The 20,423-nt window shown below is 43.7% G+C and overlaps 1 protein-coding gene across 1 annotated transcript in view; it reads left to right on the top strand.

Annotated features, from left to right (window-relative positions):
* Nucleotides 1–20,423, top strand: part of Tango6 (transport and golgi organization 6 homolog) — a 161,633-nt gene extending 141,210 nt beyond the window's left edge. Inside the window, exon 18 of the mRNA XM_051201471.1 lies at nucleotides 19,737–20,423. Within this exon, the coding sequence (XP_051057428.1) occupies nucleotides 19,737–19,913 (177 nt within the window). The 3' untranslated portion in view covers nucleotides 19,914–20,423. The remainder of the gene's footprint in view (nucleotides 1–19,736) is intronic.

Below are 20,423 nucleotides of genomic sequence, written 5' to 3'. Positions count from 1 at the left end.
AGCCAAGGCCTGTAGTGTGTGTGTATGCTTGCCGGTCAAGGACTATTTCAACGGAACTCAGCCTCAGTCCTTTCTTTTCTTTCATTTCCCCTCACCCCATCAAGGCTGAACCTCAAACTCAAGACCTAACAAATACTGAGAGATCTTAGCCCCAGCTCCTTAAAATGACTTTTTCAAAAAAAATCTATCAAATATAATTCTATGCTGACTAGTCAGATTATGTCCATATGATTAAATAGGCAATTGACTTGATGGCTACAATTTTTTAATTTTTTTTTTATTTCAGCTGATGCATAAAAGCACACATACTAATGGAATGATTTATACTGTTTAATACATATATCAATCAGTTTGGGGTCAAACCAAATACAGTATCATACATGTGTACAATAAGTTTAAATATCTGTCTAGAACTTTTGGTACCTTACATTTTTTTTTTTTTTTGGTGTGTGTGTGTGCCAAGCTCTCTCTTCGTTACAAGTCATTTCAAAAAAAAAAAAAAAAAAAAAAAAAAAAAAAGAAGAAGAAAGAAAGAATGTTGGGGGGAACAGGGTCTCTCACTATGTAGCTCTGGCTGTCCTGTAATTAGCTCTGTAGACTAGGCTGGCCTCCAACTCACAGAGATCCACCTGCCTCTGCCTCCTGAGTGCTGGGATTAAAGTGATAATATGTACCACTTATCTGGCTGGGTCATCTCAAATTTTGAAAGTCAGACATTATTACTTGAAATTCAGTCATCTCAGATGACATGTGCCAGCCCTGTCCTTCCTCATATACACATCAATTGGCTCTACTAGGACAGTGTGTAAGACTTCAAATGTTCTGCAGTTATTAAACCAAAGGATTCAACATAGATTTGGATTTGATTTGGCTTCTGACACCATTATTTTCTTACTTATTATCCCCCATTAGGAAGCAATGGATTGAGGGCCACAGCTAATAATAATGCCATCTGCTTTTAGAAATTGGAACAGAGGGCTAGAGTATAGCTCAATGCAGTATTGCTCGTAGTCTCCTCACATGCCCAAGACCCATGATCTATTGCTGAACTTGAAGCTCACTGATTCTAGTTGGTCTAGCTAGCCAGCTTGCCTTTCAGAATCCCTTCTCTAACTCTAAAGTGATAGGATTATAGGTGGGCTCTATGCATGTCTGGAGTTTTATATGAGTACTGAGGATCCAAACTCTAGTCCTCATGCTTGCCATATCCCTAGCCTCCTAAAACATCTTAACGAAAATAATTGCAACTAGAAGGACTGCTGCTGACACAGAAAGAGATCAAGTGATTGTGTACTGTCTCCTCACAGCTTATGTTTTATTTTCACACAATTTCTTAAATCCATATAATTCATATATCATAAAATGTATTCTTAAAATAAAGAATTCATCACTTTAGAATATTCTTAAGGCATATAATCATTACTATCATCCATTTCCAGAACATTTCCATCATCACAAAATAAAGCCCCATATCTGGGCTGGGTTGCTATGTAGTTTAAACTAACCTTGAATTTCTGGTCCTCCTGCTTCTGCTACCTAAGTGCTGAGGGACTACGGGCATGTACTACCATGCCCATTTTAGTTAGTTAATTAATTAATTAGGTAATCTTTCAAACTAGACTATATGAAAGTGAAAAGGATGCTATTAGTAATTTACCAAAATACTGAGGTAAAGATATGCTCTCCTGGGGAAATAAGAACTATGACTCCAAGATTCACCCAACCTATTTCTAGCATCAGCTCTTATATGACCATTGTTACCATGTTAGTTCTTTTTGTTGTACATAGCACCACTTAAAACAAAAAACAAATATAAAAATATCCCAAAACACCCTTATTGTCATCTCAGTGGGGTTTCAAGAGGGACATGTGCATTTTACTTTCAAGAGGTATGAAGGACAGGTATAACTATACTTAGAATTTGTTTTGATTAAAATAATGGACGCAAAATATAAACAACAGAAATGAAGGGACTTTAAGTTTTTCTTCTTTTTTATTTTATTTTATGTGTAAGTGTGTTTTACCTGTATATGTATCTACATTCTGGTGCCCATAGAAAAAAAGATCAGATCCTCTGGAATTGGGCTAGTTGGTTGTGAGCCACCATGCAGGTGCTGGGAACTGAACTTGAGTCCTCTGCAAGAACAGTCCATGCTCTTAACCACTGAGCCATCTCTCCGGTCCTGCAAAGGGACTTTTTAGCCTAGTGTGTTCATAAAAGAAGAGCTGAGCCATCATGAGGTGGGAAACACAGAGATGGAACCAGGAACCAGACCCAGACTGATTCCTGCTGCTCCTCATGTCTGCTCCTCTTGCATTTGCTCTTCCTAAGGAGGCAATGTCATTGCTGACTGTGGCCTGCTGGTACAGTTGACCAGTGTGGGGTATTTAAAACACCCATCACTCAGACTTCTGTTATGTTCCTAAAGACAAACATTACAGAGGAGAGACTTGATGTTCCAACTAAGATTGCATGGCCATCCCTAGTTTGCATGGGCTGAGTGGGACATGGGATTCCTGATCTGTATAAAATCCGGTTCAACCTCAACCTCCTGTGAGAGGTCAGTGCTGAGGACATGAGTGTAGTCCCATAGATTCCTCAACAATGACAAATGTGTATGACATTGGTGATGGATTTGAGAAGCAGAGATACAAAGATTAGGCTTAAGCACCTTAATGCAACTGCTGGTTTATAAATGCTCAGCCTCTTCTGGTGATAACATAAATGGCAGTTTATAAACTCTAATGCTGAAAACTTCTCTCTTTCTCCTCCTCTCCATCCCTGTTTTCATGGAAGATCTGGCTTTGACGGCTGGATACTTAGTTTCTGTAGAAAGCCTTTTCCTCATCCCCATTCTGATCAAAAAGGACCAAGAAGACTCTCTCATTTCCAGAATTTTTGGATGTAAGAAGTAGAAGAAACCTTAGAGATACTTAATTTACATATCACAAAGATGACCATTGGCAGAGTAATCTCTTGAGTTGTTCCTTTGAAATAAGGTCAAAGTTTGGGAAGTACTGAAGGCAGTGGTGTCCCTCCTAGAGAGTCAGTTCATGTTAGCCTACTAAGGAGTCTGAGAAGTCCTGTAGCAAAGAGACTAATACTTTCCTAAATTCATTTACCAAGGGCCCTTTGCCGTCATAAGTGGCCAAGTAATAATGCTGTATGGAACAAACTTTGGGAAGGAATCCAGATGTCTTGTTTTATGAATGAAGAAGGCTTGTAGAAAGACTGTGGTTGTAGTTTTCCAAAGCTAATGCCAGAAAGGAGCAGCACTGGCCTCCTGTTGTCTCTGGCAATTGACATTGGCCAAATGCTAGTGAAAGTACAGCATCTTCCCTCTCTTCCTTATGTTTAATTCCCTTGGTCATCAGGAACAAGATTTGTCATGTTATCCAGGGTGTCTTAGGTGACATCATTAAGGTGAGTCAGTATGTGAAAGAAGGACCAGGTTTGGAGCTGAGAAGATAGATGGCTTCATGGGCAAAAGTGCCTGTGGCGCTAGTGTGAAGACCTGCATTAGAATACTCAGACTCAATCCTCAGACAGTGGTGGCCCACACCTTTAATACTGACACTCGGGAGGCAGAGGCAGGTGAATCCCTGAGTTTGAGGTCAGCCTTGTCTACAAAGTGAGTTCCAGGACAGCCAGGGCTACCCAGAGAAACCCCATCTGGGGGAGGGAGTCAGGGAATCTTCAGACCCAACTTAAAATCTGGACAGATAAATGTTTGGAATCTCAGTACTCCTACAGGCAGTTAGGAGACAGAAACTCATGGGTCAGCAACCTTCATACTCAGCAAAAAATCAACAGAGGTCCTGTTGTAAACAAGTAGAAGCAAGGACCGTCAGTGAGGTTGTCCTCTGACCTCTACTTGACATTTACATATACACGCCACAATCAGGTTTGAAAAATTATCCATTCACAATCAGGCTTTCTCTAGACTAGACCAAAGTATTTCTGTTAGGACAGATGGTTATAACATACTTTTATAGTATTGCCTATGTTCTGCTAAATAGCAGGTATATCTACTTACATTGCAGGCGTATTTCTAATCCAATACATTGATCCACCCTCAATATAGAAAAGAAATAACAGGACAAAATTCATAATAAAACATGTGTTTGTTTGGTTGCTCTTGTATATAAAATCACCATGGATGGAGTAGCTACAAAATACAGACTGAGATGTCAGAGGTACCATGAATGATGACACTACATAGCCTGGTTTTCCAAAATGGTAAACAGCTTTTGGTAAATGCCAGCAAACCAAAATATTCTCTCTCAGTATGTATAATGGTTTCATCCTCAAAAAACTGAATGTGTATGAAAACTACCCAGAACACTTTAACTGAACATTATTATGTAACAGCACTCATGTCTCAGTGCTTTCCATGAATTAGTCCATTCAGTCTTCATAACCATCCTGTTTAGGTGTAGTTTGAGATGCCTGTTGTAAAGATGAAGACAGGTTAACTGTTCCTCACTTCAAAACACAATCTCTGTCTTCTATGTTCCTGTCCTCTTAAAGACCCAAAAACTGAGTCACCTGGATATTTACTTCACAGATCATGGCCAGATTAAGGCTGTTTGGGATCCAGGAAGCCATAGTTTCCAAAGGAATCCAGACCAGGCCACCTCTTCACAACACAGTTACTGTCTGCCTTGGAGCATGACTGATGGGAGAGCAGTTAGAGACTGTGTGAGTTGGCCTTGGGCCCAGGTGTCCTCCAGGACCTGCCAGCAAGTCTTCAGAGAGCAGAGACAGGAAACAGGCTGGGTGCCTTTTGCCCTTCCTCATGTCCCGCCATCTCTTGCCAAAAGTCCAGCAATTTCTCATCATAGGAGGCAGCGAAAATCAGGGAGCAGGGAGAAAACACAGACCAAGTCCCTTGCAGGTAGCCAGGCTGGGGAGAGTCTCGGGACTTTTCTTCTTTCTTCCTCCAAAAGTAATTATGCTGATCTGAGGAGCATCTGGGTGGCAAACCCTCCTCTTCTCTTTGCTCCATCCTCTGAAAAGAACTTCTAACTGCACCTCTCTTGGGCTGGCATTAGATGACCAAGGGTGATGGTAGGAAGACTGGGAAAGATGGCACAAACCTGGAAAGTGCAGGTGGGAGAGAGCTCCGGGTCAGTGACCAGTGCTCTTTGGTTCTCTGTCTGCACCTACATCTTCTGCAGGTGTCCTGGTCCCCATTTCCACAACTCTGCATAAAGGCAAAACTGATGAGTCTTGCCCTGGTTTTTGTTAGTGGAATAATACCTCATGGGATTGGTTGATTCCTTAAAGTTCTACAGAATGATAATGATTGTAGGAAAAAAAAAATTTTTCTGGTTTTTTAAGACAGGGTTTCTTTATGTAGTCCTGGCTGTGCTGGAACTTGCTCTGTAGACCAGGCTGGCCTGGAACTCACAGAGCTCTACCTGCCTCTGCCTCCCGAGTGCTGGGATTAAAGGAGTGCACCACCAATGCCAGCAAATATGAAATTTTTAACGAAGTTAACCATCTATTGAAGAGTCAAGACAAGTGTGTAAACTCTGGTAGACATTATTTACAAAAGGTATCCTCGTAGAAATTGAGGTTCATTTTTCAATATAAATTAAACAAGTTTTAAAGAAGGCTGGAGAGATGGCCCAGTGGTTAAGAGCACTGGCTGCTCTTCCAGAGGATCTAGATTTCTGGCACTCACATGGAGGCTCACAAGTATCTATAACTAGTTCAATGGAATCCAACACCCTCTTTTGGCCTCTGAAGGCACTGTGTAAAATGGTACATTTACATACATGCAGGTAAAAGACATCATACACATAACAAAAATAAAAATTTTAAATTAATAAGTAAAGACCAAGAGTTGAGCCAGGTAGTAGTGGTCCACATCTTTAATCCCAGCACTCTGGAGGCAGAGACAGTTGGATATATGAGTTCAAGGCCAGCCTGGTCTATAGAGCAAGTTCTAGGACAGGCTCTAAAACTGCAGAGAAACCCTGTCTCGAAGAACCAAAAAAGATTTTTTTAAACAAAAACAAACAAACAAAAAACCCATCAAACAGGCCAATTCTGTAGCTTCTATTCTAGTTCATTGATCATTAACCCCATGGTTTGCTTGCTCATGGCAGTGTGTTCCTAGTAAATCCCACATCCTCCAAGATTATGTTTAATATTGCTAGTATTTATTAATGACCTCTATTGTATGCCTCTAAACTCTTTATATCCTAAATCATCATAGCAACTCTGTGAGATGAGTAGGCTCACAAATATTTGCAGATGAGAAAATTGAGGTCCAGCACATTTCTGTTTAGACGCTCAGGTCACACAGCCAGTGAGAGGTAGGGCTACCGTGAGAGAGAGCACGCCTGAGACTGTACTTGAGAAACAGGCAAACTGTTCCAGATGTGCAGAGACAAACATGGGTTCCTTTCCTTCACCCTGGGCTTCCTTCCGGTCTCCAGTTCTCCTCGGTTAATGAGTATTGTATTCCTGGGGATGAGGAAATGAGCCTTCCACCTTGTTGAGGCAGATCTTTCTTTATGTGTCATCCAGCTTCATACTCTAGGCTAGCTGTGGGGCAAGCTTCTGGCTAATGCTGTCCTTGTGAGTGCTGAGATTATCAGTGCATGCTCCTGAATCCAGCCTTTATGTTGGTTCCAGGGATCACTCAGATTGTCCAGCCTACACAGCAGGTGCTCTTACCTACTAGACTGTCTCACTAGCCCAGGAGATGCAATCTGAATGTATATCAGAAATTACTCTCCCAGTTACCTGTTTCTACAAAAAGAAAATGTTTTTGTTCATAATTAGGAAAATTCCAAGAAATGTAGTAATAGGCTAAGTCACTTTGCCCTTGTCATTGATGCTTAGCTGCATCTTGGGCAGCTACTTATGACATCTGCTTTTGAAATCATGGCAGATCCCTCACTGAGTTTCCTGTCTTTTTACTTATGAGATCTTGTACTGCTGCATCCTTATTCTTATTAAATGATTGAGTTTGGGGCTGGGAGATGGTTCAGTGGCTAAGGTGCTTGCTGAACAAACATGAGCATCTGAATTAACATCCCCACTTCCCATGTAAGAGCCATTGGCAGAGATAAGTCCATCACCAGAGCAGCCAGTCTTGCAGAAATGAGTGGGTTAGGATCAGTGAAAGGCCCTGCCTCAACAAGCTGTACAACAGAAGAAGATACCCACAGTTGACACCTCTTCCTTCTATACACACACCCCTTCTTGAGTTTCTTGTAGACATATCATTGTTAGTAGATTGTCAGAGTTACCTAAATTTTAAAAAGTTTAAAGTGATGAGTCCCAGGCATTTTAAATGTTTTTCATGGGGATGAAGGAAGGCGATATGACTAAGCCATTAAGAGCACTTATTGCTATTGCAGATGACCTGGGTTCAGTTCCCATCACTCACATGGTAGCTCACCACCATCAGCAACTCTAGTTCCAATGTATCTGAGTCATCTTCTGACCTCCTCCAGTATCAGTCATGCATATGACACTTATGCATGCAAAACACTTGTACATATAAAATAAAAAATTGACAAAAGTTTTCAGAAAGGCTGGGGCCATGGCTTGCCAAGCATGCACAAGGTATGCCCTCTAGCACCACATAAACAATAGAGGTTTTTCATTGTAGTAGTGGGATGTGTGTAGGGGGTCATTGGCTCTAGTGATGGTATCCCTCAGGGGCAGTGTGGCCTTGTCTGATGACGACTGGGGTTATATTCTCCAATGTGTGTCACACTGTGTATGTACCAGTGAACAGTACAGACCCTAGCCTCAAATGGTTATGTCTGTGCTTCTTTTTCTTTTTGGCCTTTTGCCAGACTACAGTATTTTCTTCCTGAGTCATCTCAGCACTGAACCTCACTGAGAAGATGCTCTAAGGACTGTAACCAGCACCTCCTCAACCTAGAAAGGCCTATCTGATTCCAGGGGCAGACACTGTGTGACCAAGCAAAGATTGTGATGATCCAGGGTGTCCCAAAGCAAACTGGCACTTCCTACCCTGGATTGAGTCATTAGCCCATCAGCTCCCCCCTGCACCTTACTAGCCAGATTCAAGTCCTCCCTACAGATCAGATTTCTCAGTAATACACACATTTAAAGGCAAAGATTGTGAACCCAGACCTGGCAGATACAGGTTTGAATTCTAAATCTCTAAACTTCCCTAAACCCCAGTCCCAGTTTTGTATACTGGAATTGATGATCCTATGTAAAACATGTGGAAAGCCCAGTGACCAATGTAGAAACACCTTAAATGGCAGTAGTGATCCAGGTTCTGCCAAGTGGCTGTCTAGTCCCATGCAGTATGCTTTTGGCGAAGGAAGGAAACAGGACCTCCACCCTTGGCAGGTGCCTGCATAGTGATCCCTGGGGTTGGAAACAATAAAGCCTGTCTCCAGATGTGGCAGTTGAGTGCCCTTTGAAGAGTGAGTTTGTCATGGCTCTCTGAGATGCTGCTAGTCTCTCCCACAGAAGCAGCCACAGCCTGCCACCTTTGCACAGGCTCTGGCCGTTTTCCCTGCTGTCTTTGTTCTATTTCAGTGCCTGTGGAGGTGCAGGAAAGCTGCTGCCTTCCTTGTGTTGCTATTTAAAGACATTCTGAAAGATGCTGCCACCACTGTTCCCACCGCTGTGACAGCTGCTGCTCCTGTCCCCGCCACAGTGGGCTGCATGGCCTGTGACCCCCGAAGCCTTGGGGAGCGTGCCTTTAGCAAGAGCTAGCCTAGAAGCACACACATTAGACCTGGGGAAGGCTTGCTGCCTGCCTTTTGTTTAGGACCCCTGAGCCATCTTCCTTTCCAGGGCTTACCGCCAGCTGCCACATTGGTCTGTGTCCCTGCACTGCCTCACCTGTCTGTGTCCCTAGAGCATTTTTGTCACTTGACCAGTTAGTCAGAGAAAATCATGCACAATACTCCTGTCCCCTTCCATTCTGTCTGCAATTCACACTTGGGATTCTTTTCTCATTCCACAATGCAGCCTAATCCAGGAGGAGTTGGGGTGCCATTACCTCCAGGTCTAACCTAAATACTTTGAAAATAAATGATTTCTGAAAGGCTCAGAAACCTCCAGTTAATACAGTGGCAGCCTGGGCTTTAGAGAGTCTCTGTTCTCTATCCATCAGGCATGGATAGAATCCCTTAGATGTCAGTAATCCTGCCTTCTTTGCTGACTTCCCTGCATTCTCAATGCAGTGTCTCAAAAGCCTGGCCTAGCTGTGTAAGTCAGCCCTAATTTCTTTTTCATAGACTATAAGTGAAGCTTCAGGGTTTATCAGTCAAGTATCTGGGCCAGGCAGTTGCCTCCATTTGGTCTCCCCAACTCTCCCCTTCCTATTATCATGGAGCAGCTATCTGCCTTGCAGGCTTGGAGCCTAGTTCTTTCTGCTGATGCAGCAAAATACCCCCAGTGCCTCAGTTCTGTACAGCAGCATTGTCAGATGTTGCATTGTGACACACACCACCACCCCCAACCCACACTGGCCCCAACACTGCATGCAATAAAGCTTTGTTCACAAGGTATACAACTCACTGGAGCTGTTTTATGTTACAGTAACCCTACATCATTTGTTACACTTGAATGGAAACTGAACATATTTGATGAAATATAAAGCTCTTTTCCATCTAAACTTCCTTGTCTCTCTGTTTCTTTTTTTCTTTTTAAACATTTTAATGATGATTTAGACAGAGTTGTTCTTTGTGAGTTAATATTGGTTGCAGTCCTTCAAATTTCATATCTGATTTTTGTTTTGTATTGTGTTGTTTTTTGTTGTTGTTTGGTTGGATATTTTGTTTGTTTGTTTGTTTTTTGAGATGTGTAACCCTGGCAGTCCTAGAACTTGCTTTGTAGACCAGGCTGGCCTCAAACTCACAAAGATCACCCTGCTCCCGCCTCTCAAGTATTAGGATTAAAGGTTTGTGCCACCACCATTTAATTCATATATGCTTTATAACATTAACTATGGCTAGTGAGATAGCTCAGCAGGTAAAGGCATTTACTAAGCAAGAATAGTGCCCTGTATTTGATCCCCTTAAAAATAGAGAGAACCAATCTACATAATTATTCTCTGATCTCTCTGCACATGCATCCACATCATTTACACACAATAATAAATTAATAAACTGGGTATGGTAGCATATAACTTTAGTCCCAGTATCTATGTGAGTTTGAGGCCAGCTTGCCACAGAGTTCCACAACAGCCAGAGCTACATAACAGAGATATCCTATCTCAAAAAACCAAAACAATAATATTAATTAATAAATAAAATTTAGGGTCTGGAGAGACAGATGGCTCAATAATTAAGAGCACATACTACTCATGTAGAAGACCCAAGTTAAATTCCCAGCACCCACATTGGACTGCTCACAACTGCAACTGCCTATAAATTTAGCTCCAAGGAATCTCAGAGCTCTGGTCTTGGCAGCAAGTACCTAACTCTCATGTACATACTTATACAAATATAATTTTAAAAATAACTATATTTTTTAATTTAAGGGAGTAAGGGGATATTAAGATACCTTAGAGGATAAAGACACATAAAAGCACTTGCCTCTAAGCCTGACTACTGTGAGTTCAATCCCTGGGTCCTTTATGATAGAAAAACAGGACCTCTACCTTGGCATATGCACACCCATTTGCATAATAAATATTTAAAAAATGAGTGTGTGTGTGTAACATACAAAAACATACTTCAAGGTGTGGTAAGTGGTAACACCATTTAGTTATATTCTTCAAATAAAGCCTTAGTGGGAAATGAGTAAATACTCTTTAGTTGTGTAAAAAGTAAACAAACGCCAGGCAGTGGTGGCGTACACCTTTAGTCCCAGCACTCAGGAGGCAGAGGCAGGTGGATCTCTGTGAGTTCAAGACCAGCCTGGTCTACAGAGCTAGTTCCAGGACAGCCTCCAAAGCCACAGAGAAACCCTGTCCTGGAAAACCAAAAACAAAATAAAATAAACAAGAACTAAACCCAAGTGCCCAGCTTACTCACCTCTGCCTCATCCCAACACCCCCTTCCTTTTCTGCCTCATATTTGAGGCATCTGCTGTCTTCAGAGCTGTGCCTTTGCCCTCATTTCCTTAGCCCCTGTGACAAGCCAGACTTTCTTCTTATGGTGGTAATAAGAATACTTTCTTTATATCATCTTGCTTAGGACAGCAAAATTTTCTCACATGCATTTTCATCTGGAGCTTCCCCACACACAGTGAGTGTGCTTTCTGTATACTTGCTTGTAATAATGAGATGATAACCACTGGAAATACAGTGTCGAGTCATTAGTAGAGTCACTCACATCTCCAGAGTCAGCCATGGAGTTGGCTCTGTCCATTACTAGCTGTGGGGCCCAGGGAAAATTGGAGATGGCATTAGTGGCTTTCCTTTTATTATGATTCTTTATTATTTATTTAGTGTGGGAAGCCATGGCTCCCATGTGGATGTTAGAGGACAATTTATGGAAATTGCTTTCTCTCCCTCCACCATATAGGTCCCAGGGGTCAAACTCAGGTTTCCAGGCTTGGCAGTAAGTGGCTTTATTGTTGAGCCGTCTCATCACCTCTACTCCTTTTTAACAATTTCTTAGAGGCCTAGAGAGTTGGCTCAGTGGTTAAGAGCACATGTTGTTCTTGCAGAGGACCTAGGTTTGAGTCTCGAAACCCACATGGAAGCTCACAACCCTCTGTAACCCCAGTCCCAGGGGATCTAATACCCTCTTCTGACCTCTATGGGCACTAGGCACACACATAGTACATATATATACATGCAAACAAAAACATCCATACACATAAAATAACAAAATAAAAAAATGTGTGGAGTTTGTGTGTGTTTGTGTGCATGCACAGGCTAATGAGATGGCCAAGTACTCAAGAACACTTAGGGTTCTTGCAGAGGACCTGGGTTTGTTTTCCAGCACCAGCATGGAGGCTCACAGCCACCTGTACATAACTCTAGTTACTCTCTCCTGAGTTCTTGTGTCTGTAAATGCCTTGTTTATGACCATTTATATCATTTTGTTTGTTTGAGACAGGGTCATAGATATCTGAGATTAGCCCAAACTTGCTCTATAGCTGAGGATAAACCTCCTGGCTCTACCTCCCCCTCAAGTGCAGAGATTATAGGTGTGCATCACTGTGCCTGGTTTTGTGTGGTACTAGGGAACTGAGCTGCATCCCCAACTCTTTTCTGATGGTTTGTTCGTTTTTCAAGACAGGGTTTCTCTGTATAGCCCTGGCTATCCTGGAACTCACTCTGTAGACCAGGCTGGCCTCAAATGCACAGAGATCCACCTGCCTTTGCCTCCCAAGTGCTGAGATTAAAGGTGTGCGCCACCACTGCCCGGCTCTGTTGTGTTTTCCCGATCCCACATAATAACTAAAGAACAGCCTCTTTGTTCACCTCAGTTCAATTGGTAAAAATCACCTTAAAATTAATTATCTATTAAAATAATTTTTAAGATCTTTTTCTTGGGGCTAAAGAAATGGCTAATCCATTAAGAGCTCTTAGTGCTCCTCCAGAGGTCCTGAGTTCAGGTCCCACACCCATGTTGTTCAGATCACAAATGCTCTCTACTCTAGCAGACATACCATTCTCCTCTGGCCTTCACAGATACCCCACACGCATGACACATACATAAATAAAGATAAATCTTCAGGTTGAGGGGGAAGGGTTGGAGAAATGTCTCAGTGGTTAAGAGTGCTGGCTACTCTTCCAGAGGACCCAAGTTCAGGTCCCAGCACTCACATGGCAGTTCACAACCTTCTGTAGCTCCAGTTCCAGAGGATCCAATGCCCTCTCCTGGCCTTCATAAGCACCAGGAATATGTAAGGAGTAGGTTTTTCCTGCCAGCCTGGACCCACCGCGGCACCAGCCCCAATACACAGAGACGCTGTATTAGATATAAAGCTGTAGGCCTGTTATTTGTTTCTTATTGGCTAGTTTTCTCTTAAATATTAACCCATTTCTATTAATCTAAGTATTTCCACGTGGTCTCATCTTACCGAGAGTGGGCCTGGACCTCTGTTCAGACACCCAGGCAGCCAAAACACTTAACATTTAAAAAAGTAAATAGCACCTGGTGGTGGTGGCACAGGACTTTAATCTCAGCACTCTGGGAGGCAGAGGCAGGTGGCTCTCTGTGAGTTCGAGGCCAGTTTGATCTACAAAGTAAGTTCCAGGTCAGGCTTCAAAGCTACACAGAGAAATCCTGCCTGGGAAAACCAAAAAAGGGAGGGAAGGAGGAAGGGAGGGAGGGAGGGAGGGAGGGAGGGAGGGAGGGAGGGGGGGGGGAGGAAGGGAGGGAGGGAGGGAGGGAGGGAGGAGAAAAACAGACTGTGGTGGTGCACGCCTTTAATCCCAGCAGCACACAGGAGGCAGAGGCAGGCAGATCTCTGTGAGTTCCAGGCCAGCCTGGTCTATAGAGCGAGTTCCAGGACAGCCAGGACTGTTAAAAAGAGAAACCCTGTCTGAAAGATGAACAGGGGGAGGTATCCCTGTAGGTATTACCTGAGTTCAACTACTAGAGAAGCCGGGTATAGTGATGTGTGATTGTAATACCTGAATTGGAAATGCAGAGACAGGCAGATCTTTGGGGGCTCACTGACCAGGCTCTGTCTGCAAAAAAAGGCAAGCAACTCCTGATGAATGACATACGAGGTTGTTCTCTGACCTCCACATGTATATGCACACACAGGAACATACATACACACAAAATAAAATTTTTCTTTTTGTTTGATTTTTAGAAAGCATTTGATGTCACCCAGATTGGCCTCAAGCTCAGTGTGTGTGAATATTTCACTGCATGTATGTCTGTGAACCATAGAAGAGAGAGTTGTATTTCCCAGACCTGGAGTTAGAGATGATTGTAGGCCACCAGGTGGGTCCTGGGAATTGAGATTGGTCCCCTAACCACTCTCCAGCAACTCCACAGCCTGTGTGATCTTTCCTTTATTCACCCCTGCTGACCCTCACCTCACAAGCATGCTCTCCTTTCACATGACATGTACACGTCGCACATGGATGAAAAAACTGACATTTTGTCTTTCTGCATCCATTCTTGTTCCTTATGTGTGGGCTGGAGAGATGGCTCAGGGGTTAAGAGCACTGGTTCCCCTTCCAGAGGACCCAAGTTCAATTCCCAAGAATCACATGGCAGCTCACAATCCTCTGTCTTAAACTCAGTTCCAGAGAGTCTAGCTTCTGAGGGCACTGCCCGCACATGGTACACAGACATACATGAGACAAATATCCATACAGATATCAATACAAATAAAATAAGTCATATACATATATATATCAATATCATATATGTACAGATTGTGTGTGTGTATAAATCTTTTGGGCATACACACCTTTAATCCCAGCACTGGGGAGGCAGAGGCAAGCACATCTCAAAGAGCTCAAGGCCAGCTCAGTCTACATAGCAAGTTCTAGACTGCCAGGGCTACTGCCAGAGCCTGTCTCAAAAAAGCAAAAAACAAACAAAAATGTGTGTGTGTGTGTGTGTGTGTGTGTGTGTGTGTGTGTGTGTGTGTGTGCGTGCCTTCATGTGCATGCATGTCCATCTGTCTGTCTGCTCACTACTGAGCACCCTAACTAATGAATCTTGTGTTAGGTAGTCTGGCTAGAGATTTCTTTTTTTTCCTTCCTGTAATTTCCAAATACACTAAATTGTGGTTATGTGCCTCTTTATAACCAAATAAATAAACATTTAGTGTCTAAAAAAGAAGGATACCTGCCATGTATTTCTTTTGATCTTAACTCAAAGACACAGTTTTGCAGGAATGTCCTGAGCTTCTATAAAGAGTCTGGCTGTTTTTCTGCTTTTTCCATTTGAAAGTACACCTGTGTGCCCAAGGCAATTCTGCTAACACTGTTCACTTTGGTAAGCCCCCTCTGCTCATTTCTCAGCCACGCTAACCCCAAACATTACCCTTGTCACTGAAACTCTGAAAGTGGTCTATGGGAGGGGTAGCAAAATGGATGTGTGTGGTATATAGTCCCCATTGTCTCTTGGTGAGGCACCTGAACTCCAGCCCCTTCCAAGAGTTTTTACCCAAGGAGTCTAGGTGCTTCTTTAAGTTATCCCTGACCTAGGTGTTGGAGTGGGACTGGGTTGGGGAGGGGTTATGTGCAACTCATTGGGAGAGGACTTGTTTACCATTAGGCACACAATGCCTGTATGAGATCTGCAACACCAAAAAATAAACTCCACCTAAACCACAAAGACCGGTCTCCAAAAGTAAAATGCTCCTGTTGGCCACCTGCTGCTGAGTCCTCCTGAATGAGAGGAAGTGGCTTCCTCCCCAGAGCATACACACCTGTGCCCTCCCTCTCCCCCCCTCCCCCTCCCTCCCTCCCTCCCTCCCTCTCCTCTCCTCTCTCTCTCTCTCTCTCTCTCTCTCTCTCTCTCTCTCTCTCTTTGTTTGTGTGTGTACAGGAGTGTAGATGGCAGGTATGTTGAAGTCTTAATGAAAGGGTTCCTCTACAGGATTGCTTGTATCCTGCCCACCTCCGAGGCTCCTATGAATAACTTTACCTTTGAACTCTCCCTGTATTCAGCCCCTGATCCTTAGGATTTGGTGACAATCCTTGACTGGCAGGAAGCTTTGATCCTTGGGGAGTCCAGAGGAAGTCCTGTGATAAGTGGGATTGGAGGGAAGTTGCAGGAGGTGGGCTGCTAAGGGGCACCCATTAATTAAGAAAAAGGCTTTGCCTAACACTCATTTACCTAAAATAAAGTCCAGAGCCTGGTAACAGGAGCTCAGGGCCCCAAAGGATTCAGTGTTTGCACAAGCAGTTCTGTCATTTAAGGACATAGCAGTGCCCTGGGGAAATTCCTACCCACACCCCAGGAAGAGCAAAATGCCTCAGAACTTCCCCTTTAAAGAGGTGAAGCTGCCTTTCTTTGAATGGTGGGTACTGTAAGAGAAAGAAATCTCTTAGAGCTCTGAATGTAGCTCAGGTGGCAGAGCACTTGCCTAGCTCTGGGTTCAGTGACAAGATGGCACATGCCTGTACTCTCAGCCTCCTGGACAAAGCAGCAGAAGAGTTCAAAGTCATCCTTGGCCTCAGAGAGAACTGGAGGCCAAGGACAGCAAGATGGTTCAGTGGGTACAGGTACTTGCTGCCAAGCCTGATGACCTGAGTTCAATCCCTGGGACCTGCATGGTATAAGGAGAAGAGTGACTCCAACTCTCATAGTGTGAGTCATGGCACGTGTGCATTCACATACATTTACACACACTAAATAAATAAATACAGCTTTTATAATAAATAGGAATATAATTTTTAAACTACTTTTGCTTAAAAACTACCTTATCTCAGATGGCTAGCCAGGAAGGGGACTTGCTAATGCATCCCAAAGCCATTCCTTGGTTCCACCCAATAAGCCTCAATGATGCCTCATTCACCAGCAGGGGATTGTTCCTCTTCTCCCACCCCCCCTCCAAATGCAGATCATTTTCTTTGATCCAGATAATCAAGCACATTAGCACACTGTTTACTTCTAAGAGTAGAGACCTCACTGTGCAATGTGTGCCTGCCTGCCCTTGCACTGGGCTTTGGAGGGAAGGGTTCGTGGATCATTCATTGATTTAGTGCCTGCGTACTGTGCAGGCCCCTCATGATTATTGAATGAGTGGGTAACTGTGAGGCAGAGGCCATGTAAAGTTGTCTTCTTTCTGGAATCATCTCATTTTCACTCTACCAAGAAAGAAGCAGCACATGCGGATAGGGCTTTGTTAGGGTTGGACGCCTGTCTTATTCCCCGTGTATCACGGCTCCATGAGAAAGTCCATGACATGCCTCACAGCATCCTGGTGAGCTTGGCTCATGGAGCTCAGAACTTAATGTAGCAACACTTAGAAACGGAACAGTTGTGGCAGGACCATATAAAACTCATGTCCCCCCACACACACACACACACAAAATCAAAACACAAGGCCCCATTTAAAAGAATGGGGGAAGGGTAGAGAGATGGCTTAGGAGTTGTATACTTGTCCTTGCAGAGGACCTAGGTTCGATTCTTTGTACCCAAATAGCATCTCACAACTGTCCATAACACCAGTTCCAGGATGCACATGATACACAGACATCCATGAGAGCAAAGCACTCATACACATAATATAAATACATCTTTTTTTATTTGTTTGTTTTGTTTTTGTTTTTTGGGACAGGGTTTCTGTGTAGCTTTGGAACCTGTCCTGGAACTCGCTCTGTAGATCAGGTGGCTTTGAACTCACAGAGATCTGTCTGCCTCTGCCTCCTGAGTGCTGGGATGAAAGGCATGCGCCACCAACGCCCAGCAAATACATCATTTTTTAAAGATGTATTTATTTTATGTGTGAGTGCCCTATCTGCATGTACACATTTATGCCAGAAGAGGGCATCAGATCCCATTATAGATGGTTATAAGTCACCATGTAGGTGCTGGGAATTGAATTCAGAACCTCTGGAAGAGCCATCTCTCCAGCCCCAAATAAATCATCTTTTAAAACATTTTTTTTAAAAAGAGGGCAGAAGTGCCATTAATAATAATAGAATACAGTTTTCCCCTTTCTCTTCCATAATCTCACTTTACTTGTCCTAGTATTTACTTATTGTCATTGAGGTTGCTCTAAGGAGAAGAAATGTGAAATAATTGCATGCTTTTTACAGCTTATCTTGACTCTGTGCAATGCCAATCTTAAATGCTCATACAGAGAATCACCAAAATTACACAGTATGTATCCCACAGCTTACACATGCATTTCCATCCTTGAAAAATGGGAAGAGCTGCACAAATGAGCACAGCCATTCCTCTCCTTGATTGGTGCACCTGCTGTCAGTGCTGTGTCCCTCCATAAGGCTGGCTAGAAGGAACAAGGATGATAGGTTGCCTTGCTTCCTTCTATGTCATTGGTTTTAGTGTAAATGTTTAGCTAAAACAAAAAAGGTGAGTGTGTAAGAAAGGATGTCATAGAGGATCCCTGACTGTCTTTCTTAGAAAGTCGTTACCTTCTCTGTGTGGTAGGAATAGGTTCTAGTTAAAATGGAAAGCTGGAACTCTCCAGGCTGTCAGTGCCTTCATTTGTTTAGTTGTAAGAGTAACAGACAGAGTCACCTGCTTCTGGCTTCAGGGATTTCTGATCCCATTTACTGTAAGTCTATCAGAGTGTTGTGTTCATTGACATAAGGACCACAATCAAAAGTGCACCTTCGAGAGTCAGCTTGCATCTCCTCTGCTCACATTCCTGCTCCATTGTCTCACAGGATTCAAGCCATAAATCCAGTAAAAAATATTAGTAATAGCTGAGTGGTGGTGGTACATGCCTTTAATTCCAGCACTTGGGAGGCAGAGGCCGGTGAATTTCTGTGAGTTCCAGGCCGGCCTGTTCTACAGAGTAAGTTCCAGGACAGACTCCAAAGGTACAGAGAAACCGTGTCTGGAAAAACATTATTAGTAATTTTAGCATTTCCATAGTAGGCTGTTAAAGCAGGCAGCATGGGCCTTGGGGACTATACTGGCTGTATGGCACTGTTTCGGTAGATGTTCTTAGAGTTAAGAAACTGGCCAGGAGCGGCATGTGTGTGTTTCAGCGTCTGCCAGATGCCACTCATCTTATGAAGTACTGGGCCACACCAGAGGAAGAAGACAAGACATGGCCTAGGCATCCGCAGTATTTGTGATCTAATGAGGAAAGCATTTCTCAATCATACAATATCAACCCCCAACATGAATGAGAAAACGACATCACAACAAGTACTTAAATTATAATTGTGAGATGAACTACAGACAGAATTCAAGGATAATTAGCCTTAGCTTGGTGGGCTTTCAAGAGAAAAGCCCTTGAAGTGGTATCTGGGGGGGGGGGTGTAGGGCAGAGAGGACAGGAAGTTGCCTCCCAGCATAAGGGGACAGCATGTGTAATATGGATCAGGGAAGGAGCTCTGCTTAGGAAAAAAATATCCAAAGAGCCAGAGCTCAGGCAGCCAGAGGGAGACCGGATGTGGGAAGGAAGGACCCAGGGCTTTTTCGGGGGACCCTGTTTCTTACCTTGCTCCACTTCTCCCCAGGGCCTATGCTGATCAAGAACCTCACAAGGTAGAGAGATTCTGATTTCCCTTAGCAAGTCCAAGACACGTATTACACCTCAAACTTGCAGGGATCTGCCAGCTTCTGTCCACTGAGTGCTGGGACTAAAGGCATGCACCACCATGCCCAGTCCTAAAAATTCTAAACTGGAACCAAGCATGCCTGTAACCCTCAGAAGAATGAGACTTTGGGACCTCAAGTTTGAGACCAGTTCATCCCAGAAAAACAAAACCAGGGGACAGGGAGATGATTCAGTAAAGACACTTGCCACTGAGCCTTCTGACTTCAGTCTACCCTTGGGATTCACATAGTAGGAGAGAACTGACTTCAATGTGTGCTTATACATACACACAGAGACCCTGACAAAAATTGGGCAGCCAGCTGCTCTAGAAGCACCTGTACCAGGCAGTCTTGCCTGTCTTTGTCCTGAGGCCTCTGATACCCTTTGACTGGAGGATTCAAGAATGGTGCTAGGGCCTAGAAATATGAGGAGCAGTTTAAAAACCCATAGTGAAGTGTTGTGGGTAAGAAACAAAAAGGATCCTCTGTGGGACCCTTGTCCCACAGCTCTCCCTTCTCCAGGTTGAAAGGCCCTGCATTACCTTCCCAAGGAAGCCTGAGATTGCCTCCCAGTAGATGTGCTCATGACCCATCTCTCTCTCCAGGTGCTGAGCGATGTCCTCAAGGATCTCTATCACCTGCTGAAGCATGTGGTGCGTTTGGAACCAGATAATGTGGCCAAGCTACATGCCCAGCTGGCCCTGGAAGAGCTGGATGAGATCATGAGGAACTTCCTGTTCCCTCCCCAGAAGCTGGAGAAGAAGATCGTGGTCTTGCCATAGACCTGGTTCATAGGACATGGAAGAAGGCAGAGAGGGACCAAGCAGCCAAAGCAGTAGCCAGACACCTCCCAGCAGGTGGCTCCACCACCTCCCTAATACTTTAATACTTGCAATATGGCAGATGTTAAGGTAGCTGTATGGTGCTGGACACTTGGTGTTCAGGACTACCTTTCTAGAGCATCCTTTTAGTCACCCTGCACCTGGCCCAAAGCATGGGCAGTTAGAAGGAAAAGGATGAATTCCATCTTGTCTGCACATTCTTGTTGTCTTGTGTTATTTAGAGGAGATACACATGACTGAACCATTTTCTTGGAGATGGAGAGGCTGCCTGCACAGGTCCTATCTTGATGTTCTTTCATGGGGAGATGACTCCACTTGTGACAATGAGGAGCAGGCAGAGCTGTTGTGTTTGACTGCTAAAGAGTCATCTGGTTGTGCAGCTGTGGGAAGGGGAAGAAAGCACTGCTTAAAGGTATAAAAAGGAATAAAATGACCTTGGTTGGTATGACC

The sequence above is a fragment of the Phodopus roborovskii genome, unplaced genomic scaffold, assembly GCF_943737965.1.
Source record: "Phodopus roborovskii unplaced genomic scaffold, PHOROB, whole genome shotgun sequence".
Lineage (NCBI taxonomy): Eukaryota > Metazoa > Chordata > Mammalia > Rodentia > Cricetidae > Phodopus > Phodopus roborovskii.
The sequence above is the reverse complement of the archived record's forward strand: the minus strand, read 5'-3'. Positions and strand labels throughout refer to the sequence as shown.